This window comes from Lynx rufus, unplaced genomic scaffold (assembly GCF_022079265.1).
Source record: "Lynx rufus isolate CCGP_SWC_20201006 ecotype Redwood Valley unplaced genomic scaffold, mLynRuf1.p SCAF_2, whole genome shotgun sequence".
Taxonomy (NCBI): domain Eukaryota; kingdom Metazoa; phylum Chordata; class Mammalia; order Carnivora; family Felidae; genus Lynx; species Lynx rufus.
The window spans coordinates 136,840,500-136,865,931 of NW_025814834.1; the positions used below are offsets into that span (position 1 = coordinate 136,840,500).

General features: G+C 38.0%; 1 protein-coding gene across 1 annotated transcript; it reads right to left on the reverse strand.

Moving 5' to 3' along the window:
* Positions 1-173: 173 nt before the first annotated feature.
* Positions 174-23,655, reverse strand: RTCA (RNA 3'-terminal phosphate cyclase). The gene is made up of 11 exons (XM_047084342.1): positions 23,441-23,655; positions 23,232-23,332; positions 21,307-21,450; positions 17,933-18,056; positions 15,388-15,446; positions 13,710-13,851; positions 12,977-13,101; positions 10,661-10,719; positions 5,827-5,921; positions 3,220-3,324; positions 174-534 (listed from the first exon to the last, which is right to left on the reverse strand). Exons 1-11 carry the CDS (start codon positions 23,483-23,485, stop codon positions 433-435), a joined length of 1,101 nt encoding a protein of 366 aa, XP_046940298.1. The 5' UTR covers positions 23,486-23,655; the 3' UTR covers positions 174-432.
* Between the last annotated feature and the right edge of the window lie 1,777 nt (positions 23,656-25,432).

Consider the following 25,432-nt stretch of genomic DNA (forward strand, 5'->3'; position numbering starts at 1 on the left):
TCTCTCTCTGCCCCTCCCCCGTTCATGCTCTGTCTCTCTCTGTCCCAAAAATAAATAAACGTTAAAAAAAAAATTTTTTTAAAAAAACCAGACACAAATTACAGACCAAATCTACAGCCTTGACTTACTCTATTATATAAGAAAGAAAAACACACTTCAGGTAGAAAAAATACTCTATTTCCATACTTTAATACTGAAATCAGCTATCATACATATCCATCAACTCTTGTATTTCATTGTCTTTATCTCAGGAGATAGTCAAAGTGAGATTAATTAGATGAAGCATTCTCAGCAAATCTATAACACTCTGTACTTCATCTCCAAATTTAAGTCAGGTCCTTTAATAAGTTACTGCTTATTCACTGCTATGTAATATTTATGAAATGAATTAGTGCAATATATCATTGAGGTATTATTTAAAAGGCAAATACCCTATAGATATGGATTTGTCATCCCAATTCCTTGGCACTCAATAATATAAGTGTCTTTAGAGGCATCGTCTTCATCTTCTGATTTCTTCACAGAGAATTTAGCCTGAAACCAGAGAAGCATTTAGTATATAAGTAATATAAAGAGAGATAGAAAGCCCTTAAGTCCAACATAAATAGGCAAGTAATTAATATCAAACTCATTTTATTGAGGAAGCTAGAGGCACAAAGATCAAATGACTCATGAGAAATTCAATAACCTAAATATAAAATATTTTGCTCCAGAAGCATGACTCTTGTTCAAAAGTAATATATACTTGTGGAGTTCTGTCAGATTGTATAGCCTAGGCCCTGCTCTGTATCCACTGATTCAAAATCCCCAGGATATTTGCAGCTAGGTAAATACCATTTTCAAAATCCCAATTGTTAACTATAACACCCCTTTACTACCTACTTCCTATATTTTTTCTAAAACATAGCATTGAAGCATTTATACTTCTCTGATCTTGTCAAGATCAAGTTTCTAAATCCCCTCAAATTTTTCTTGTCAATTTAATTCCCTAAATATGCTATTCAAAAAAATCTAGTTCAAAGAAGGAAGGTGGGGGGATGCCCTTCATCTTTATTGGCCTTAACATGGTATTTTTCACTTGTTAACTAATTGAAGTTTGGCTTTGAAATATTTGGTTTCTATCACTGCATTCTGGAAACATGATTTTTTTTTAAAGCTACTGCATTCATTCTAATAAAACAATTAAAATCAAAACAATTGAGTAGGTTGAATTTGTAGCAAATGGATTTCAAATGCGCCTAAGACCTTAGGATTCTATGAAACACAATTTGAAAACCATCATTCTGGGGCCTACTGCATAGTGATATTCACAAATTATTCCAGTTTCAGGATTATGTGACAGTATACTGTATATAGTAGACACTGAAAATTACTGTTGAATGAATAAGCACTGAATTCTGAGCTACACAGCCAATTACTTGTGTAATTATATATATGTATACATTTCAAATTGTAAGCATTATGTAAATATGAAACACAGGAACACTCAAGGAAATCATTTCTAGTCTATATATAAATACACTGAAACTACAAAAATTTAAAGTTACAAGGAGTCTTAATGGACTATGCACCAGTCTCTGATTTTACAGATGAATTATCTGCACTGAGGCACAGAAAGAAAAAGCAGCTTGCCCCAAGTCACTCAGTAAGATACCACAAAGCGGAACAAGAAACCAGAGCTATAAATTCCAATTCACAGCACTCTCCGCTATGTATTCACTTCAAATAACATGTTAGTGTCCACTATATGCAAAGTACTATAAAAAGTGAGGACTATATGAATGCAACTTAGTCCCTGCCATCAAGGAGATCATAGTTTACAAAGAAAAAATGATAATACAGCATAAATGGAATAATAAAAAGTACAGTTAACTATCTCTTGACATGAAATATAATTTACCTTCAATTCCTATTATCCTTTTCCTACAACTGAATCAAAATCTATCTATGCTTTCTAATAACAAGAAAAAAGGTGTATGTTATTAAAAATCATACAAATAAACGGTTAGAAGCAGGGCAACTCCCAACTTTGTGCTTGCTACCCTTCTATAATAGCTATTTTTTTTAATAATGTGCATTATTTTTATAATTTTTAAAACTACTTAAGGTCACCTTCCTTCATAAAATTCTGAGTTATAAATTATAGATCACTTTATTAAATTACATTATAAAGACTATAGCAAAACAGGAACATGCAATTACTGAAAAAGGCAAGAAATGAAGCTATATGCGGTAAATGCAAAAAAAAAAAAATGAAAAGAGAAACACTTTTAAGAGGAAAATACCTAAATGCCAACAGTGGTTGTTGGCAAAAGGGACTATAGGTAGGTTTTTTTCCCCTTATTTTCCAAATTTGCTATAAGGAAATTACATTAGTTTCAGATAAAACATACAAATTTAGTCATTTTTTTAAAATTAAGAATCCTGCAGAAAAGGTATTAATATGAGCTTATATACTAATAAACCCTGTTTCACTAAAAAATTATAAATCTACTCTTATAAAAGTTTAGGGGACTGGTGTTAAAATTTCAGCAAATATTCTATTCTACCGTAGAATCAAAAGAAAATGAAACATGTAAAATTTCATGTAAATATTTAAGTTTCTGGCCAACCATGAATTCCTTATGATTTGATTTCATAGTTCTCATGGAAGTATTTTTACCCTATAAGGCAGCAATACACATGCGCTTTGCCGTGTGCTTTCCCAGGTCTGTTCACAGCCCAGCTCTGCCACTAACAAACTATGTGGGCTTGAGCAGTTAATTTAATCCCTTTACCGCACTTTACTCACATGCAAAATGGGAATAAAAATAAACAGCAACCTAACATGGTTATGCAGAGCTGGGGCGCCTAGGTGGCTCAGTGGGTTGAGCATTCAACTCTTGATTTAGGCTAGGGTTATGATCTCATGGTTAGTGTGTTCAAGCCTTTCATCGGGCTCTGTGCTGGTGGTGCAGAGCCTGCTTGGGATTCTGTCTCCCTCTCTCTCTGCCCCTCTCCCATTTGCACGCACACATGCTCTCTCTCTCTCAAGATAAATAAACTTTAAAAAATAAAACGGTTATGCAGAGTAAGATGATTCAGGGCAACTGCTGACTCAGCTCAGTGTCTGCCACACAAGAAGTACTAGGTGAGGAATAGCAAGTATCCTGTTTATTACAATCTGACCCAAAACTGGCTATGATAAAAATCAATTACTCTTTCTAAAGGAATACTCACCTTTGCTAGTTGTTCAGCAAAATGTATAGCCGTTTGTGTATGGAGTGTAACTGGTCCTGTTTTTATTCTGGAAACTCCACAGGCTAATGCCATGAAAATGATCAGCTATTAAAAAAAGAACAAAGAAGAAAATTTTCACACATTTACTAATATTTGGAGTTAAAATTCTACTGCTTACCATATGAAAATACTACTAGAAATCAAAATAGCTCAAAGCATTTCTACTTCTTTAGGTTTCCAGAAGTCCTAAGATGACAGAAAACCTCTGTCACCCACAGTCTGTGTTGTGGTACAGAAATGCTCAGTAGCAGTTGTCAATACAGCCTTTCTAAAATTTGTGTTTAAGAATAAAACAGAGAGTTAAAAGTTAATATATCAGACCAACTGTCTCTACAAGGTGGAAAATATAATATGACAAGCTTCTTCCATTGTCTAAAATTACAACTTTTTTTAAGTTTATTTATTTGAGAGAGAGAGAGAGAGCATGCACGTGAGGGGGAGGGGAGGAGGCGAGGGAGAGACAGAATCCCAAGGAGGCCCTGCTGCTGAAATCAAGAGTCGGACACTTAACCGACTGAGCCACCCAGCGGCCCCTAAAATTACATTTTAGTGGGTAAACAAATACACTAATACAGAATTCCTTAGAGTATAGAGTACACTTGGGCAAAAAAGGAGAGACTAGAAATAAGGGAAATAAGAAACTAGTTAAGGAGAGGTACCTAGGTGGTTCAGTCAGTTAAGCATCCAACTTCGGGTCAGGTCATGATCTCATGGTTCATGAGTTTGAGCCCTGCACTGGGCTCTCTGCTGTCAGCACAGAGTCTGCCTCAGATCTTCTCCCCCTTCTCTCTCTGCCCCTGTTCTCTCTCTCTCTCAAAAAAAAAAGAAAAAGAAAAGAAAAAGAAAGAAAGAAAAAGAAAAAAGAAACATAAAAATAAAAACAAAAACTAGTTAAGGGGCACCTGGATGGCTCAGTTGGTGAAGCATGAGACTCTTGATCTGGGGTTGTAAGCTTGAGCTGCACACTGAGTGTAGTTACTTAAAAAATAAAATCTTAAAAAAAAAAAAAAACAAACCAACAACAAAGGAAAGAAACCAGTTAAGAAATCCTAAAGAATACATTTCTAAATGCAGATTGATGGTTTGAGATTAAGGAGAGAAAAGTATGGTACAGAAAAAGAAAATCTATCAAGACAGGGGACCATAAAAAGATCTTACTTGGAAATATTCACCAGCATTTCTCCATATGAATAAATGTGTTAAGTTTAAGAGGTCTATGACACATCCAAGTGGAGATGCTGACAGGCACAAGGGATAGAGTTAAGGAGAAAGGACTGAACTAGGTGATATAAATTTGGGAGTTGTCTGTGCACAGGTGGGACATAAGCTATGAGACTGGACAAAACAACTGAGCCAGTGAATACAGATGAAGGAAAAAGGCATGAGCCTGAGCCTAGGGATTCTCTAAAACTTAGAAGTTGAGAAGATGAAAACAGCAGTAACAAACTACCAAAAGACTAGAATACATGGTCAGGGAGATGAAAAGAAAACAGTGCTTCAGAAACCAAGTGAGCAAAGAATTTAGAGAAGGAAAGAATGACCAACTGTACCAAATGCCATGGCCAGGTCAAGATGAAAACTGAAATCTGAGGAATATAAATTCCAGAAAAATATTTAAAAACTGATTGAACTAGGACATGCCAATCAGTCTCTCAAAGTCAGTGATAAAATTTTTTTTTATTTTTTATTTTTTAAAATTTACATCCAAATTAGTTAGCATATACTGCAACAATGATTTCAGGAGTAGATTCCTTAGTGCCCCTTACCCATTTAGCCCACCCCCCCTCCCTCCAAGTAACCCTCTGTTTGTTCTCCATATTTAAGAGTCTCTTATGTTTTTGTCCCCCTCCCTGTTTTTATATTATTTTTGCTTCCCTTCCCTTATGTTCATCTGTTTTGTCTCTTAAAGTCCTCATATGAGTGAAGTCGTATGATTTTTAACTTTCTCTGACTGACCAATTTCACTTAGCATAATACACTCCAGTTCCATCCACGTAGTTGCAAATGGCAAGATTTCATTCTTTTTGATTGCTGAGTAATACTCCACTGTATATATATATATATATATATATATACACACACTACATCTTCTTCATCCATTCATCCATCGATGGACATTTGGGCTCTTTCCATACTTCAGCTATTGTTGACAGTGTTGCTATAAACATTGGGGTGCGTGTGTCCCTTCGAAACAGCACACCCATATCCCGTGGATAAATGCCTAGTAGTGCAATTGCTGGGTCGTAGAGTAGTTCTATTTTTACTTTTTTGAGGAGCCTTCATACTGTGCAGAGTGGCTGCACCAGCTTGCATTCCCAAGTGATAAAATTTATATTCAGTCTGGGGCACCTGGCTGGCTCAGCTGGAGAAGCATGAGACGCCTGATCTCAGGGTCAAGAGTTCAAGCCCCACATGAGGTGTAGTAATTACTTAAACAAATTTTTAAAACTCAATAAATAAATAAATAAAATAAAATGTATATTCAATCTAATTATCCAATACTCAAATCTAATAGATTCAAAGGTTTTATCCTAAAAGCATCGTTACCTGGTCTTGCAGATACTCATCCACAGCACCACCATGTCTAAGATTTGCTAACAGCATTTCAGCAGCTTCAATTCCAACCTTATCTGCATTTACACCTACAACAGACACAATGTAAAAACACACAACAAAGCACATCAATTACTAAGAATCAAAGAGTTGAATTAATATATCTCAGTTAGCACTGGTATAACTTTTTTTAGGCGCCTACTCTGAACTCACCCAACCAACTCACCCAAGATTTTTAAATATATTTAATCTTCTGAGAGCTTAGCACATGCAAATGGTTTATATCTTTAAATGAACCTAGTGGAGGAAAAACCAGGCTGTACTTGGCCCTATTTTAAAAGTATTAATTATGGGAGCACCTGGGTGGCTCAGTCAGTTGAGTCGGTTGAGTTCAGTCGGTTGAAATTGACTTCAGCTCATGGGTTTGAGCCCCACGTTAGGCTCTGTGCTGCCAGCTCAGAGCCTGGAGCCTGCTTTGGATTATGTGTCTCCCTCTTTCTCTGCCCCTCCCCTGTTCATACTCTCTCTCTCTCTTTCTCAAAAATAAATAAAAACATTTTTTTCATTAAAAAAAAGCTATAATCCTATAACGCTATGCCTGTCAAAATTTGAAATTTGCAATTTATACATGTTATAATTAGTCTGTAAACAATCCATTAGAATTAAAGGGTATTTTTTAGAAGTCAGAGAATTATGTTTCATGTAAGGAAAAGCTGATAAAAATTCTCATATCAACTATCGTAAAATTTTATTCCTTTAATATTTAAATAGGCATTACCTTATTTTGAAAATAAGACAGAATACTTATCCCCACACCCCACTCCCTGCTTCTCCACACATGCCCCAAATCTTCATACAATGCTGAATACAAAATAAGTGTGTCAGAAGCAGTGGAATGTCAAATGATGCTTTTAAAGTATTTACTTTAAACTAAAAGAAGCCCCGGCTACAAATAAAAATGTCTTTCAAGGAATGGGAATGTGGTTAATTTTTGCTCCTATTTTATATTTGGAAATTCATTTGATTATATGTATACCTTGGTAAGAGTTCCCAGAAAAGTGGAATTTTCAAAATTTTAACTGTTTCTCATTACAGCAGTCATTATAATATAATAAATTAACTATCTTTACAACACCAATCAGTCAAGTACATGACTGAATGAAGTAGCTTGGAACATGTGGTGTGAATCTCAACTTCTTGGGTAAACTAGGTTGCTTCTTCCAAATGGAAATGAAAATGGAAATGGAGATGGTAATACCTAAGTTGTAAAACTTGTTAAAGAAATTAGAGATAATACTTACAAAGCATATAATACCATGACTGGTTCAAAATAAGCTATTAATAATAACAGTTAATACTGAGTACCTACTATGTGTGTCCCGTACTAAGTAACAGGAACTGTTTCCTTTGCTAAGACAACATAAAAATACACTTCTATATTAGAGAACCAGAGGATAAGTAGGTACTAAATTCTACAGTATAAGCTAGGACTCGAGAGACTCTCCAGGCTAATTCTCTCACTCAATAGATAAGTAAACTAAGATCAAAATAGTTTTAGTGGCTGAAATAGTGACAAACATGACTCATCAGTTACAGGTTACTGCTTCTACCACAGATGACGTCATGAACAACTAGCCAATGTTACTTCTGGTAATAACTCTTAGATGTTAGGATTCAGGGTCTGATAATTTTCTAGTTAATTTAAATAAGAAATGAAAGGGGATAACGGAAGCTGACATTCTCTCTGATATCCTTAATATATATACTATCTAGACTAAGAGACAAGACCCCAAGCTGCTTTTACATTTGCTAATCCCATCTCATTTGACATCTGTGCCTGACAGGAAACAAGGGAGAGCACCAGCAGAAGCCAATCAGAGCAAGTATATTGCTCTATCATCTATTCCCTCCTACCATTATAATTCTAAAAATAAATACTGTGCATTCTGAAACTGTGTTGTCCAAAGACAACTTCAAAGTAAAAGTGGTCTCAGATGACAAAGTAAGAAAAGTGTTGTTGGAATATGAGGAATTTTTTCAGGGCTGGTCAGCAAAGTTAATTCTAAGTATTGCTAATAACAAAGTAATGATTGATTTACAATCTCAGTGCGATATACCTAAAACTATCATCTACCCTGGCAAACTAACTCTACCTCCTATGTCGCAAGTTGAAATGTTTCTAGGTACCCAAGGTAGAAATCTAGAACGTCATTCTTCACATTGCCTTCCTCACTTCCCGTATCCAACTGGCCATATCTATTCCCCCTCCTAATATTCTTGCATCAGTACTCACCTCTCTACCCCCAATCACTGAATCCCTTTGTATAGGCCCTCATCATTTCTGACCTAAACAGTTGCAACAGTCTTGTCTTCCTGCCTCCAATAAGGTTTTCCTGTAATCAACCACATAGCTATCAGAATTACCTTTCTAAAGATCTGATATTACATTCCTCCTTAAAATCTTTAATGCTTTCAGGGTGCCTGGGTAGCTCAGTCAGTTAAACACCCAATTCTTGCTTTTGGCTCAGGCCACGATCTCACGGTTTGTGGGTTCAAGCCCCATGTCAGGCTCTGTGCTGACAATGCAAAGACTACTTGGGATTCTCTCTCTCTCTCTCTCTCTCTCTCTCTGCCCCGCCCTTGCCTTCCCCCTCTCTCTCTGTGAAAATAAACTTAAAAAAATTTTTTTTAATCTTTATGTCTTCATGACGAAACCCAAATTCCTTTATATGACCTGTCAACAAAAGTCCTTCAAAATCTGGCCTCTGTCAACCTCTCTAACTTCATCTCCAGTTCCCTGCTCCAGACCCTACACTCATCATACATAGTTGTAGTTGCCCAAACACAGAACACTTGTTTTTGTCAGCACTGTCCTTTGTCCTTCCTCCTTAGCTCACTTTTTCATCTGGGTAATTTCTACTTATCTACAGAACATACTAGAGGATTGTTGAATGCAAGAAGCCAGATTTGGGGTCCACCAGCCCCCACAGGAGTATTAGCTGTTCTTCCCCTGTGTTCCTATGATGCCCTGGGAATACCATGGTCTGTCTCCTCTACCAGACTAAGCCAGGAAACAGGACAGTGGCTCAGATATCTATGACCCTAGCATATAGTACTTGGCACATCTTGGTGCCCAATGAACTCATATTCCACCCAATGTCTGCCAAACACTTATTACTTACATGGGCTCCCAGTCTCTGCTTTATATTTGGCATTATCTTTGCTTGCTCAAGTCCCCATAGATCCTGTATGCAGTAGCTCACTATCCACACTGATTCTTCACTGTCCCTAACAAGTAATTAGTGTACTCTAAATACGTATTTTTGATCACTACTTCCCAAACTTCATTGTACTTCAGAAATATGCAGTGAGCTTGTTAAAATATATCCTTGGGCTCAACTTCCAGAGATTCTAATTTGATAGGTATGGAATAAGTCCCAAAATGTGTTTTTCTAGCAAACTCTCAGATGATGCTGATATGTTACTTGTCCACCAACCATAGTTTAAATAGCACAGTTTTAAATAGAATTCATTTAAGCCAGGTCAACTGGAGACATTAATTTTATTTATTCTATTACGTTGTTAAGATTTGATACCCAACTAGTATCTACATCTACTAAATGAGCAGAATAAGATTATCTGAATTTTTTTGTATTCAGCAATAATAATGTGGTAAAACAGCACAGCAAGGGTAAGCATCTTTTAAAGATCTACAAAGTAGGAATAAAGCAATCAACTACCACACAAACATCAAGAAATTCAACTAGAAGTCGCCTTGTCTCGATGGCAAAAGTAACTTCAAATATTAACAGTCAGAAGTATACACATCTCTCTTCTTCCAAATATGCTCAATCTTAACTACATTTCCCTTTCACAAAAATACTGTTTTTTTGAAATTACCAATGTAATAACTGATGCAGGGAAAAATCATCAATGGACACTAAAGCCACTGGATGAAAGTTGTATAGGAATAAGATAATCAGATGGTATCAAAGTATTATCCCAGATGACTTACTACTTATAAAAAGAGAAAGAATTTATAGCAGACATACCTGGAGGATACTATTTAACCAAATGATCACAGTCACCTTTACCAATAAAGGACAAACTGACCTTATCACTAACCCTGTTGTGATACAATGGAATGTACATAGCCACCTATGCAATATTCCTACTAAAAATGTTTCATCTGAATATATTTAATCATGAGACAATCAGACAAGTCCAAATTGTGAGAAAATGGCCTGGACTTTTCAAAACGTCAATATCATGAAAGGGGAATAAAAAAGGTGATATTTTCTATAGTAGAAAAGAAACTAAACAGAAATGATGACCAATTGCTGGGAGTGCTCCAAAAAAAAAAAAAAAAAAAAAAAAATCCCCCATTGCTCTAAAAAGTATTTTGGAGGCAAGTGACTAGGTTGAATATAAAAGACAAATTCTTTGGGCGTAAAAATGGTATCATGATTAGACAGGTATTGTTCTTTGGACATGCATGATGCAGTATTCAGGGGAGAGATATGGTATCTCCTACTTACAATGAAATAGTTCAGAAACATACACAACTTGTAGCTAACAGTTGACTACTGGTAAATCTAGAACAGTGTATGGATGCTAATTAGTCATTCAACTTTCTTATCAGTTTGAAATTTTTCAAAGTATAAAGTAAGGAGAAATACTAAAAATTTAACTGACTCTAAAACAGAACCAGTTAATCATATCCTTTTATACTTGTCATCTATCATGCTATAATGTTCTAATCCTGACAGGTAATTACAAATTTTTACACTAGCACTGGGAACTGTGAACCCACTTCATTTATCTGTACCTCGTTTACCAAGCGATGATCCAGCAAACAAACAGCCAGTAGATGTCTCAGCAATAATGCTAAATAGGAAAAAAAAAAAAAGGATTACTATCTATGCAATAAATATTCTAAAATTACACACAAATACAACCAGGGGAATAGTGGTTATTAAATACGTAGAATCAGATCTACTTAGTAAACTGCAAAAGTGAAATTCTTCACACAGAGAGCAGGATGATTAGCACTCTCCATCTTCATCAGGGCATTAGTACCCTTCAGCTCATCTGACAAAAGTCACACTAGATTCTAATCCGTTCACAGGTAAGGAATGGCTCTCCTTGAAGTTACATCATTCACACTAAATGATACCATTTCTACTGTACTATAAAGTGTTTTATTATTATCTAAAGTGAAAAGGTCTTCCTACGTGTTTGAATGTAAGTGACCAACTTAACGTAGACTGCTATATCCTTAGGATGTTATATATGAACCACAAAACTAGAACTTTTGATACACAGAAAATAAGGAGGAAGAACACTACCAAAAGTCTTCACTCCCAAGAGAAGCAAAAGAAGAAGAAAGGGAGAAGAACTACAAAAACAACCAGAAAACAATGAACAAAATGGCAATAATTATATACCTATCAATAATTACAGTAGCCAATAGCAACTCGAGTGTCCATCAATAGATGAATGGGCAAAGAAGATGTGGTATACACAATGGAACATTACTCAACCATAAAAAGGAATGAGATCTTGCCATTTGCAACAACATGGATGGACCTAGAGGGTATTATGCTAAGTGAAATAAGTCAGATGAAGAAAGACAAATACCACATGATTTCACTTACATGTGGAATCTACAAAACAAACAAAAAGCACAAAAGACCCATAAATACAGAGACCAAATGGATGGTTGCTAGAGGGGAAGGGATAGGAGGATGGGCAAAATGGGTGATGAGAAGCGAGAGATACAGGCTTCCAGTTGCAGAATGAATAAGTCACAGGGATAAAAGCCACAGCAAAGGGAATACGGTCAGTAGTATTGTAATGGCACTATAAGGTGACAGATGGAAGCTACCCTTGTTGTGAATAAAACATAATACATTGTCAAATCACTACGTTGTATACCTGAAACTAATGTAACATTGTGTGTCAACTATACTTCAATAATAAAAAAAAACTGTATTTCTACAGAAATTTTTGGTTTCATTTTACAGTTTTTAGATAGTAGTATCAAATGCAGAATATTTAAATCTGCATTTAAAACCTTTACTAGAAACTCCAAAAAAGAGACTTTCTATCCATAAGAGATACTCTCATACTTCAAAAACTCAATTAAAGCAGTCTTAAATTTGGGGTACAGTCAGTGGAGCATGCAACTCTTAATCTCAGAGTTGTGAGTTCAAACTCTAAGTTCGGTGTAAAGATTACTTAACAATGAAATCTTTAGGGGCACCTGGGTGGCTCAGTCAGTTAAGTGTCCGACTCTTGATTTCAGCTCAGGTCGAGCCCTGCATCAGGCTCTGCACTAACAGCACAGAGCCTGCTTGGGGTTCTCTCTCCCTTTCTCTTTGTCCCTTCCCCACTTGCACGCGTGCATGCGTGCATACTCTCTCCCTCAAAATAAATAATTTCATGAAAAAATAACTTAAAAAAATAGCATTTTTATATTAAATCAACAACTTGTAATTAAATAATATAATGTTTTCTTTTAAATTTGTTTTAACGTTTATTTATTATTGAGAGACAGAGAGACACAGAGCATGAACAGGGGAGGGGCCGAGAGATGGAGAGACACAGAATCTGAAGCAGGATCCAGGCTGTGAGCTGTCAGCACAGAGCCTGACACGGGGCTCGAACCCACAAACCGTGAGATCATGACCTGAGCCGAAGTTGGGACACTTAACCAACTGAGCCACCCAGGCACCCCTATAATTTTTTCTAAACAGACCTTTGCCATATCTAATATTTACATGTACATGGACTTCACATTTGAAGTACAGGAAAACAACTAGAAATATTTCTCTCAGGATCAGCTTCAAAGGCTAACTTCTGATTAGCTTAAACATTTAAGTTCTCTTAAATGTTAAGAGAAATGTTAACAGCAAAAGGGCTCTTACAATGTAATAAAAGGCAAACCATCCTCAGGAAAAAAAATCCAGAATAAAATAATCATCTTAATTCATCACACTACTGGTTTGGGTAGGACTATCCTTAAAAATGTGCTTTTTTAAAACTGTAAAACTTAAACAAAAGAACTACAAATATTTAATTTAAACAGGATAATTACTTCAGAGCTCTCAATCAGTATCCAGGAAAAAGTACATTGTCTTACATTATCCCATTTCCGTTGCCAAAGGCTTGGTCTTTAGGTTCCTGAACAGGCTGGATGTTAACATACAGATCCCTAATCTCCTTTCTGATGCATCTTACAGCTGCCGCCGCCATATCTTTTGCCACCTATTTTGGCAAGACAGAAAAAGAGAATAAAATAAGGATTATTTTGACAGTTGTTTTCAAGCCTTCAAAGACACATACAGTAATGAATATCTCTTACAGGGATTAAGAAAAAGCTTGATCTTCAAGTGTAACACATAAGTTCGGGGAAAGTTTTAATTAAAAGATTTATTAAAAAATTAAGTGCTCTGAGGCACCTGGGTGGCTTAGTCGGTCAAGCATCTGACTTCAGCTCAGGTCATGATCTCGCGGTTCATGAGTTCAAGCCCCACATCGGGCTTGCTGCTATCAGCTGTCAGAAAAGAGCCCACTTCAGAACCTCTGTCCCCCACTCTCTCTCTGCCCCTCCACTGCTCACATGCTCGCTTGCGCTCTCTCTCCAAAAATAAATAAAACATTAAAGAAATTAAGTGCTTTTGGGGTGCCTGGCCTGTTCAGTTCATAGAGCATGTGACTCTTGATCTCAGGGTTCTAAGTTTTAGCCCCATGCTGGGTGTAGAAATTACTTAAAAATAAAATCGTAAAAAAAAAATATTAAGTACTTTCAATAATTTCAAAATTTAGATGATATAATACTTACCAAGACCCACATACACTTCTAGACAACTTACTTTAAATGGCAAAACACCAGCAACAAAAGCTCTTCCATATATCTTAGTCACAGAGCCACGGTCCGTTAAATTTATTGGGTTCAACTGTCTAACAGGTGACATTCGGACAATCACTTCACCACCCCCTTTTGGGTAGTAGCCCCTACAAAGAGTATGACAAATACTCACATAAACTTATTATATGACAAAAATACAGCTCAACATTTAAAATAAAATAACACATGAATTATATCCAAACATACAACTCGTGTTTGAAATTTCCAAGCAACATTTTAGATCTGTGCTGTCCAATATGGTAGCCACAAACTACATGTGACTATTTAAATTTAAATTAAATTTAAAACTCAGCTTCCCAGTTGCACTAGCCACATTTCAAGTGCTCAACAGTCTTATGTGGCTAGTGGCTACCTTACTGAACAGATAGGGAACATACCCATCAATGAAGAGAAATTCTTTTTGACAGTGCTGTTTTAGAATATAAACTCCTTAATGGCAGGAGTTTGTCTATTTTCTTCCTGCAATATTCCAGTGCCTAAAACAATGTCTGATACGTAGGAGATACTCAATAAAATACGATGAATATTAAGTCAACACAAACAAAATTTTAACTCAAATATTTAGTGTCGCTTATTCTATAGAAGAGGATGGGAACATACAGATGAGAGTAACTGCTCCTATTTGCAAGGAGCTCCCTCATCTGGTAGAGAGATGGCTCTACATACAACTTACTGGAACACAAGTCAGGCTGTAAAAAAGACTACAAGAGGGATGCAAATATGAATTCCAACTGAGACACACTCATGGACAATTCACACAAGAAATTACAGGTTAAATTTTGAAAAAATATAGGATTTCCAGTTTTTAGGAGAGCAGGGAAGGAAAAACATGAACAAAGACATGAAAGCCCAAGGCACAAAGTAAGTTTAAAGAATAGTAAGCAATCATATGTTAGAATACATGGAGGACAGGGGCACCTGGGTGGCTTAGCTGGTTGAGTGTCCAACTCTTGATCTCAGCTCAGGTCATAATCCCAGGGTCATGGGATCAAGCCGTGAGTCAGGCTCATCCTGAGCGTTGGAGCCTGCTTAAGATTTTTTCTCTCTTTCTTTCTGCCCCTACCCCCTGCCCCCACTCATGCTCACTCTCTCTCTGTCTTCCAAAAAAAGAAAAAAGAACACATGGAGAAGGTGGAATGAAGTTAGAAAGGTCAAATGCAACAGGACTGCAGCACACTTAAATGCCACACCAAGAAATCTGGCCTTGTTATTATGTGGCAGAAGGGAAGCCTTGAAGGGAAATAACCTGAAAGTCCAATGTGCTTCTTAGGGAAACAATTCTGATTGCACCGTGGGAAGAATCCCTTTTATGACCCTGCAGTGCCTAGTCCAGTTGGCTGCGCATAGAAAGTATTCAATCTGTGCTGAACATGAACAACACTAGGTATGAAGGTCCCTCAGTGTAGCAATTCCCTTGAAAATATTTCTCCGAAGAAACAAGTAAATACCATATATATCTGCTTTCAAGTCCCCATGCGCCTGCTGCTTACTGTTTTTAAGCCATAAAACATAATTATTTTCTACAAGAAGTAGTGGGTTCCAGAATAATTCTCTAAGGTCTAAGCTTCCCACCATCTTTAGCACAAATAGTGGGTCAAAGGGCTAACAAATAAGTAACTTACCTCATTTTAATATCACAATTAAATTGGAAACCAAATTTTTCCACAATTGGTTTGAAAACCTGGAAAATCAGTTTATTGTTACGTTAACCACAAATATTCACTGATTCAACAAGTATTAAACAGTATTATTAAACAAAAGTGCTCTGCACTGAGCTGACAAGAAGGTATTACAGATAAACACTGATATAAAAATGTGTAGGGTAGTTCTATTTCTCAAATAAAATAACTGACATGTAAATTAAAATTAAAATTTTAACATTTAATTAATCAGGGTTGTGCAAGTCTATCTAATGAAAAAAATACCAGAACTCACGATCCTTGATCCCAGTGGTTATTTTACTCCACAGGACAGTATTTCCTAACTAATCCTTTGCAATATAATACATAAGAAATTAGGGGATATTGATAAACAGCATTCCATTCTGCTTTCTCAATTTTTTTATACTTTGAAATTTCACTGCATATTCAAGGTTTTATCCTCATTTTTTCCATTTAACATTATAAACAAAAGCCTTTTCCTGACATCATAAAATTCTTCCTAAACAGTATTTGAATAACTGTATGGAATTCTAGCATAATTTACTGAGCCATTCCCCAAGTGTTCACTTGCATAATTGTATATATTATATAATGATGATTATAGTATATAATGCTCTGCTCAAATACCTTTAACATTTATCTTTGGCTGCATTCTGTAACATTTAATTAGGGTCATTTCCTTGAAGTGGAATTATTAGGTGAAGAGAGATTAACTTTCATTATACACCCTATTAAATTGAATTCTAAAAGATTATACCATCTATTAAAATGGCAAAAAAATTAAATTAAATATCAAGTTCTGTGAAGACGCAGAATAGTTGAAACTCTTATACAGTGCTGGTGAAAATGCAGAACAATGCAGCCACTTTGGAAGCCAAAACAATTTGGCAATCTGTCATAAAATTAGATCTATACTTACTATTACCAGCAACACCCCTCCTTGGTAATTACCCAAAAGAAATGAAAACTTATATTCACCGAAAAAACCTGTATGTAAAAGTTTATACAGACTTTATTCATATTGCCAGAAACTGGAAACACCCCAAATGTCCTTCAACAGATGAATGGATGAAGAAACTGGGACATCCGTATAATAGAATACTACTTCTCTTTTATTGCTAAAACAAGTGACATTGATGAATCTCAAACAAATTATGGTAAGTGGGGGGAAAAAAAACAGGCTCAAAAGGCTACATACAGTATTACTCCTACATACGGTGTTTTGAAAAAAAGACAAAACCAAGACAGAAGATAGATGAGTAGTTGCCAAGAACTGGGGCATAGGGACTGATTACAAAGGGGTCTGAGGTAATTTCTTACGGTAATTCTGTATCTTGATTGTGGTGGCTGGTTCACAACCATATGTCAAAAATCACAGAACTTTACACTAAAAAGGTGTATTTTACTATAAATAATTACACCTCGATAAACCTGGAGGAAAAGAAAGATGATACCACTTCTCTCTCCTACTAAGTATGCCAACACTGAGTGTCATCATTTTGAAAATTTATAGTCAAAACATGGTATTTAATTTTTTATAGTTTATCTAATTAACATGGATCTACCTCTTAACAAATTTTTAAATGCAGTATATCCTATTGTTGACTATAGGTACATGTTGTACAGCTCTCTAGAGCTTATTCATCTCGCTTAACTGAAATTTTATGCCTCTTGATTAGTAACTCCCCATTGCCCTCTTCCCTCTACCCTATTCTACTCTTTGATTTTATGAATTTGATTACTTTAGATACCTTATACAAGTGGAATCATGCCAGTATTTGTCTTCATGTGACTGGTTATTTCACTTAGCATAATGTCCTCAAGGTTCATTCATGTTGTCACATATTCTAGAATGTCTTTTTTAAGGCTGAATAGTATTCCACTGTATGTATAAGCCACATTTTCTTTACCTATTCATCCATCAACAGACATTTAGGTTGTTTTCTCATCTTAGCTATTATGAATAGTGCTGCAATGAACACGGAAATGCTAATATCTCTTCAAGATCCTGAAGATAATCCCACTCAAAGGTGGGATATCTGGATTATATGGTAGTTTTGTTTTTAATTTTTTGAGGAACCTCCACACTGTCTTCCATAATGTCTGCACCATTTTGCATTCCCACTAATACTGTGCGAGGGTTCCAATTTCTCCGCATCCTCCTCAATTCTTGTCAAACGTATGTTTAATTTTTGTTTTGAAGTTTTTCTTCCAAAACATAATTCCTGTATTTATAAAATGACTGATTTATATAATAAGTAATGTAATTCACGCAACAATTACACTTGAGGTTTTAAAAGAATTCACTATGAGCACTGTTCCAAGATACAACACAAAATCTAAAGTAAACACAATCTCTTACCTTCTCCCACAACAGAACTACACACCATAAAGAAATAAACAGGCATACACAGAAACCACTCAGGATATATTTCAATAGAGAATGGAAATTCAGAAGAATACATGAGATCATCTTTAGTTCATCAATAACAACACAAGCCCTTACCATGGCTGTGTAATCAATCTGTGGTGCCATTTCAGCATTAGTTCCACCTTTTAAACGAAGTTCTGATGGAGAAGCAGCAAAGAGAACACAGGGCATTGAGACCTGCATCAAGAGGCACACACTCCTAAGGAGAACACAAAACAGGCTTCAATGAATTTTCTTTTCAAAGTCTTAAGATCATGGTATTACTACACAGCACCATTCGCTGAGGCACAGACAACTGGGAAGGCAGGTGTATACCCAAGTCTAAAGTTAAAAAATGCCCCATTAAAAAAAGAGGGGGGCGGTGCACCTGGCTGGCTCAGTCAGTACAGCATGCAACAACTCTTGATCTTGGGGTTATGAGTTTGAGCCCCATGCTGGGTGTAGAACTTACTTTAAAAAAAAACACCACCACCCCAGGAACTGAATGATAAAATCCTGAATCTTAAAGAAAGACAGTATTTTATAGGAGAAGGAACTGGCCTTGAATGATCAGCAAATCTGGGTTTGAATCAAACATTAGTTGTATGATCTTTCTTTAATTTACAAAGTAAAAAAAGATTTTTTTTTAAATGACACCATTTTTATAACATTTTTAAAATTTTTTTTAAATGTTTTTAATTATTTATTTTTTTGAAGGAGAGAGAGAGACAGAGCATGAGCGGGAGAGGAGCAGAGAGAGAAGGAGACACAGAATTCGAAGCAGGCTCCAGGCTCTAAGCTGTCAGCACAGAGCCTGATGCAGGGCTCAACTCACAAACTGTGAGATCATTACCTGAGCCAAAGTCAGACGCTCAACCGACTGAGCCACCCAGGTGCCCCAATTTTTATAACATTTTCATAAAAGGATTCTTGAAAGTACAATTTATGAAAATGCATTTAATGCAAAGTCTAAAAACACACCAGAGGAAATAGGGTCAATTAAATTGTAATAACATTCATACAGTGACAGTCACACACACAAAGTCAAGGTCTAGAAATACTTAAATAATTTTATTTGAATCTCTACCATGCACAAGGCATTGTTCCAAATATCAAGTTAAGATACAGATCCTACCATCATGGAGTTTATGATATGATAGGATAACATTTCACAAAGACTGACAGCTGAATATTTTACATGGAAATAAGTTTAAAGGAAATAATCTTTGCTGTAACTCACCTCTGTTTGCTCATTCTAATAAAATAATGTGAGAAGTCATGAGACATAATTATAGAATATATTTTATAAAATGAAACACTTGGTCAGATTTTCTAAATGAGCTGTCACATTCATATATAGCATAGATAGACATAGATGAAGCATAGATTAGACATAGGCTCTAATACAAAAAGACTTAACTTTCTTATAGTAACAATGCATATGTACTGAAATAAACAGTTTCTATAAGTGACAATGCATTTCACTAATTTAGTAAAAATTTACTGACTGCATAATGTGGTAGATATCATAAGAGAAAATGTATACAATATAATCCCTGTTCTCAAGGAGTTAAGCCTAGAAGCAAGTGAAAAAACTAGAAAATGTTTAGTTTACAATAAACTGTAAGGTTAAAACTACTAAACTTCTCAGTGTTTATTCCCTCTGAGGAACCCAACATTTAAATGTTCTCCCTACTCCCCTGATAAAATCAGATTCTAAGAATAGTACAGAAAATCTTAATTTTAGGAATAGGAAATTGCAAAAACAAAGGTAGACAGTAGAGAAAACACATGGTACTGTAATCACAGTTAAGGGTAAAAATGTTAGAAAGTGAAGAAGTAAGGTAAGTTTTCTTGCCAGGAAAAAGCTGGTTTTAGTCTCCTAAACTGAGCTGTATTCACAATTTTAAACTCATCTCTCTTACAGTCTATTAGATTAGAAGTCAAAAGGCCTACATTCTAATTCTAGTTGTGTCTCTGACTCCATCACCTTGCGTAAATCACTTAATACCATTCTCTCATTCACTAAGTGGAGGAAGGATTGGAAATACATGGTTTCTAATTTCCCTCTTGCAACTTCAAAATTTTACAATTCTGTTTTAGTTCATTTTTAGATAGTTGGTTAAATACAATCCCCTTTCCCTTTTTTGTACAGGATAATACCCAAAATAATATGCAGACTATAAAGAAAGATACCTCAAAATTCCTTAATCCCCTTAGAAAGTTCTCATTTGGCAAACCTTGCCTTGGGCCTGGCAGCAGGTCCCTTTTCACAGAGGTCTATTCACAGCATTACTCAAGTATCAATTATCACTAAATATTTTCATAAACTAAAATAATCAAAATCTATTAAAACAGTTTCTGAAAACAAACTGGCATCAGGTTTCCATTACTAGTTCCTATTTTATCCAATTTCCTAGTGAATGGATAGGATTTTGGTAAAAAGATATGGTTTACAACAGCAATCAGCCAAATAACTCAGAAAACACAAAAAGTGCTCTCTATGTTTTGTCGATAAAAGGAAGAATTCCTGGAAAAGGATAAAGGCTCAATTTAATTGTTAAATATCTACTTTTGCAAAGGGGGAAAAAAACCCAAGATCAAACCTACAAATTTCTAAACAAGGTAGCATAAGTTATCTGTTAAAGGACAACAAGGGGTGCCTGGGTGGCTCAGTTGGTTAAGCGTCCGACTTCGGCTCAGGTCATCATCTCACGGTTCATGGGTTGGAGCCCTGCATTGGGCTCTGTGCTGACAGCTCAGAGCCTGGAGCCAGTTTCAGATTCTGTGTCTCCTCTCTCTATACCCCTCCCCCACTCACACTCTGTCTCCCTCTGCCTCAAAAATAAATAAACATTAAAAAAAAAAGACAACAAAAATACTTAGACTAAAAGTAGAATATGACTCATAATTAGCTGTAAGCCAAGAACTAAATATGCTACATACAATGCAAAAACTACTATTACTACAATGCATAAAAACTTAGTCGTTTTCAGATATTCAGTTTCTAAATAATAAAAAGAAACAAATATGCTATACTATGCACATAAGAAAATTCTAGATATAATAACAGCTATCCAAAACTACATAAAGTGTAACCCTGGAAGGTTACTGTTTTCTCCATTTAAAATGTGGGGAAAACGGACGCCTGGGGGGCTCAGCTGGTTAAGCGTCCAACTTCGGCTCAGGTCATGATCTCGCGGTTAGTGAGTTCAAGCCCCACATCAGGCTCTGTGCTGGACAGCTCAGAGCCTGGAGCTTGCTTCGGATTCTGTGTCTCCCTCTCTCTCCGTCCCTCCCCTGCTCGTGCTCTCTCTGTCTCAAAAATAAACATTAAAAAAATATTTTTTAAACATGGGGAAACAAAAGCTCAAAGGTTAAGCAACTTGTCTAGTAAGTGGTAGTACCTGCATGTGAATCCAGGTCTAGCTCCAAAGCCCATATTTAAATGGAATATAAGTGACACATACCCTGCTGTCTTGGTATCTGCTGTGTGGACTCCACCTTTAATCTTCTCCGGTGTAAACATTATTTCTGTTGAGCCGATTTCTGCCCCCTCCAGTTGCCCATCACACAAATCTCGAATCATTTCCAGTCCAGATAAGTGTTGAGGCCTTCAGGTCATAATACTGCATCAAAACGTGTGCATTCAGACTGCCTATATCCCCACATCTTATGACCCATTTATAAAACTGCAATGGCAAGAAAAGAGCAAGGTCTAACCACAACAAGTGCCATTATCTTCAGTGTCAGAGCTTCTTTTGGGTTTTTATGTACCTAGCTAGACTGTCTGCTAGTAGGCATCTTTTAGGGGTCCTTCCAGACCACTTATTTTAGCTAAAACACATATGCTGATACATTGTTGCGAATGAGAAGTGTGCAAAGAGGAAAACTGATAAAACTAAATGCCACCAATCTCACTTGCATGTCATCAATAATCTATAGTACCTGTTACAGGCTGAATTACGTTCTTCCAAAATTCTTCTGTTGAAGCCCTAACCCCTACTGCCTCAGAATGTGAGTGTAGTTGGAGTCAGGGCCTTTAAAGAGATGATTATGTTAAAGAGAGACAATCTGGGGGCTCCTGGCTGGTTCAGATAGTACACTATGTGACTCTTGATCTCAGGGTTGTAAGTTTGAGCCCCATGATGGGTATAGGGATTACTTAAAAATAAAATCTTAAAAAAATTAAAAAGAGTTAGGGTAAGCCCTAATCTATTCTCTGTGGTATGTTTATAAAAAGAGGAGATTACCACATACAAAGACAGCAGAGGTACACATGCCCATAGGATGCCCACGTGAAGAGGCAGCAAGAGAGAGGCCATCTCCAAGCCAAGGAGAGAAACCTGAAAAGAATCTTCCCGGAAACCAGGAAACCACCCCTGCCACCACCTTGATCTTGGACCTGCAGGCTCCAGAACCATGAGAAAAATAAATTTCTGTTGTTTAGGCCACCCAGTCTGGTATTTTGTCATGGCAGCTCTAGCAAACTAATAAATTCACTGCTGCAAACGACTGCTATGACTAAGGGAATGAATGTGCACATATATCAATAATTGCCTTTTAATAATTTCAAAATGAAATGTGGATAAAATAACACTCTAAGAGATTGCTGATCTATTATTACAATGCCCAAAGGAATCAGTTTGGCGTCAACCTGGGTCCCCTTCTAACAGGAGCACATACCTGAAATTTAGCTAGTGGCACGCCTAGCTTCCCAGACGGAAGAAACAAGGTCAAATGTTAAGGTTTTTCCCTGTCCACAACTAATAATTCTGGCTGTATTCATAGCTTCTTAGAGGTCTTAAGGAAAGCTAGAATAACATCTCAGGGCCCTTTCCTGAGCTATGATTCTAAAATAAGCAGGTTAAAAAGTGGGATTTTCTCTGGCCACGCAGGCTGTTCTGCCCTGATCCATCTTGCCGGCTGGCTGCTGCAAGTTCTCCAGGTACTCGGAATGCCCGATGACGCGGGAAAACATTTTAAAAGATAACGCATCAGGAAGCGAGAGAACTCTAGCCATATGGAGAAAACATGGCCTATTTTCTCAACTTGCCCCTTGAGGCTTTCCAGATTGCACAGCACTGGTTATGGCTAACCGTCCAGGCCTGAGCATGCTCCCCCCGGGACCCTGAGGCCCGGCTACACATTCCTCAACCTTAGGACGAGGATCTTCCAAGCATCACCACCCGGGCTCGCGATTCCCCAGCGCCAAAGTCCGATCAAACCCCAGACCCCAAGGACTGCAGCCCGCCCCCCAGCCCCTCCCCCCCTTCAGCCCCTCCGCCCCTTCAGCCCCTCCGCCCCTCCAGCCACACCGCCAGTCCCCAGCCCTGCGCCCGCCCACCCGCATCTCCCAGTCCCGCGGCTCCGCCCCCCAGCGCCCCCGATTTACCTGAGGCCTGGCGTACTGCGGCCGGCTCGAATCTTCTGCACCCGCAAGGGGAGGCCCAAAAGACAGCTCAGGGCTGTAGACACCCTCAGGATCTGGCCGCCCTGCCAAGGGTGCGGGTGGGAGAGGAGAGCGAGAACATCAGACAAGAACGCTCTCCTTCCCAGCCTGGGTTGCAGCGCCACCGGCCTTGCCTCGGGCCCCGTACTCACCCCTTCCATGATCCCGCCATCCACCTCCACCCGCTGCCCGGCCATTGGGAGCGTCCTGGGGCCCGGCCCGCAGCGACAAAGCCTCCGCCCGAGTGGGAGGAAGAAGAGACGCTCGCTCCGGCACCGCAGCTCCGAAACCCCCGTCCCCGCCGGGGGCCGCGGGGGTCTAGCGGAAGCGCGAAAGCAGCGCCCGCTCTCGGAAAACCGGAGGCAGCGGAAACGAACCCCGGCACTCAGTGTCCAGAACCCTGGATCTCCCTGCCCAGCGGCAGTGCGCGTGCGCGCCACGCGGTGCTTAAAAGAGGCGGTGCCACGCCCATTCAGTCAAATCCCACGCTCTCCCGAGGAGGGCTGGCGGCCCCGGAGGCACCCTGGGGCGTGGTAGGAAATGTGCGGGTTGAGGACTGGAGCCCCGAATACAGCAAAACATGGAGATTGAAGAAAGCCTACGTTTCTTTTTTTTTTTTTTTATTTTTTTTTTCTCAACGTTTATTTATTTTTGGGACAGAGAGAGAGACAGAGCATGAACGGGGGAGGGGCAGAGAGAGAGGGAGACACAGAATCAGAAACAGGCTCTGAACCATCAGCCCAGAGCCTGACGCGGGGCTCAAACTCACGGAGTGCGAGATCGTGACCTGGCTGAAGTCGGACGCTTAACCGACTGCGCCACCCAGGCGCCCCAAGAAAGCCTACGTTTCAACTCAAACTGGATTCTCCAGTTGCCTCTCAGCCTTTGCAAACATCTGTGTTTATGTCTGTTTTCTCGAGGATGCTGTTGTATCCAGAGCTGGAGACATTTAGAGCTGAAGATGTAAGAAAGGTCTGCATGGCAGGGTCCTTTTCTCTGGTCGGGTTTGCCTCTCTGCGTCCTGTTCTTCGATACCCATGAGCCTGTGATTACTCACAAGGGGGCGGGTGTGGGTATGTGGGTGTAGCAGTAGTAGTACTAGTAATAATAGTATCCGTTTTCTCTTGTGAAACACGATTAATTCGGGGATGGGTGGAAAAGGGAAGAATCAGAATCAGTAATATAATGACCTAAAAAGCCAGTTATGGTGCCTTGTCCAAGAGTAAGGGCAAGTTCATGACTCCCGAGAACAGTGCAACTAACACCATTCACCTTAGGCCGTGGCAGAAACAATAGTCAGCTTCTTGATCCTGCCTGTGGCTCAATTCCAGCAATAACAGAGTATCATATACTATGCAAGCCTCTAGGTAAGCAAAGAGTAAGCCACTTTCAACCATGAACTTATTGGAGGTGTATTTGAGACACTGAGAAGTAATAATTACAATGTCATCCTCAATAATAATATAAATAATATTTAACCTATATCAATCTTACAGCTAAGTGGGGAGGACAGAAATTAGAATATGATAAAGCACAGCATAACAGACAACTTTTTTTTAATGTTTTATTTTGAGAGCGAGAGAGTGAGAGTGGGAGAGGCGGAGAGAGAAAGAATCCCAGGCAGGCTTCATGCTGGAAGAGCAGCGCCTGATGTTGGGGCTGGATCTCACCACCGTGAGGTCATGACCTGAGTCAGACTCGAGAGTCCGAGGCTTAACTGACTGAGCCACCCAGGCGCCCCACAGACAACATTTATTGAGCATTTATTTGGGTGCCACTGCATGCATTCATAACCAGTTGAAGTACTACTATTTTTACCTCTGTTTTCCGGTACATTTGTTAAACAATTTGCTACAAGTCCTCACAGTTGTTAACTAGAAGACTGGGTATGAACCTAGTGATCTGATGTAAACACCCTTGTCTACTAACCCTAACAATTTGTGTCTACTACTTTTGTGACAGAGACATTCTGGGGACACATATTCCATGTATTTAACCTAATCTGGGACATTGCAATATGAAGGACTTGCCACAAAATATTAATCAGGGAAGTACTAATACCTGCATTTTAGATTGTTGGCTTTGGCAATATATGGAGGGTAAAATAGGGCTAAGAACCTGACGAGAAAAATGACTAGGGTGTA

Excerpts from the sequence above, each read along its gene's own strand:
- RTCA (XM_047084342.1), bottom strand. The coding sequence starts at position 23,485 with ATGGCCGGGCAGCGGGTGGAGGTGGATGGCGGGATCATGGAAGGG. Across the intron at positions 18,057-21,306 it reads GCAGATACCAAGACAGCAGG|GAGTGTGTGCCTCTTGATGC; the intron begins GTATGTGTCACT and ends TGTTCTCCTTAG. Across the intron at positions 3,325-5,826 it reads ATGAGTATCTGCAAGACCAG|CTGATCATTTTCATGGCATT; the intron begins GTAACGATGCTT and ends TTTTTTTAATAG.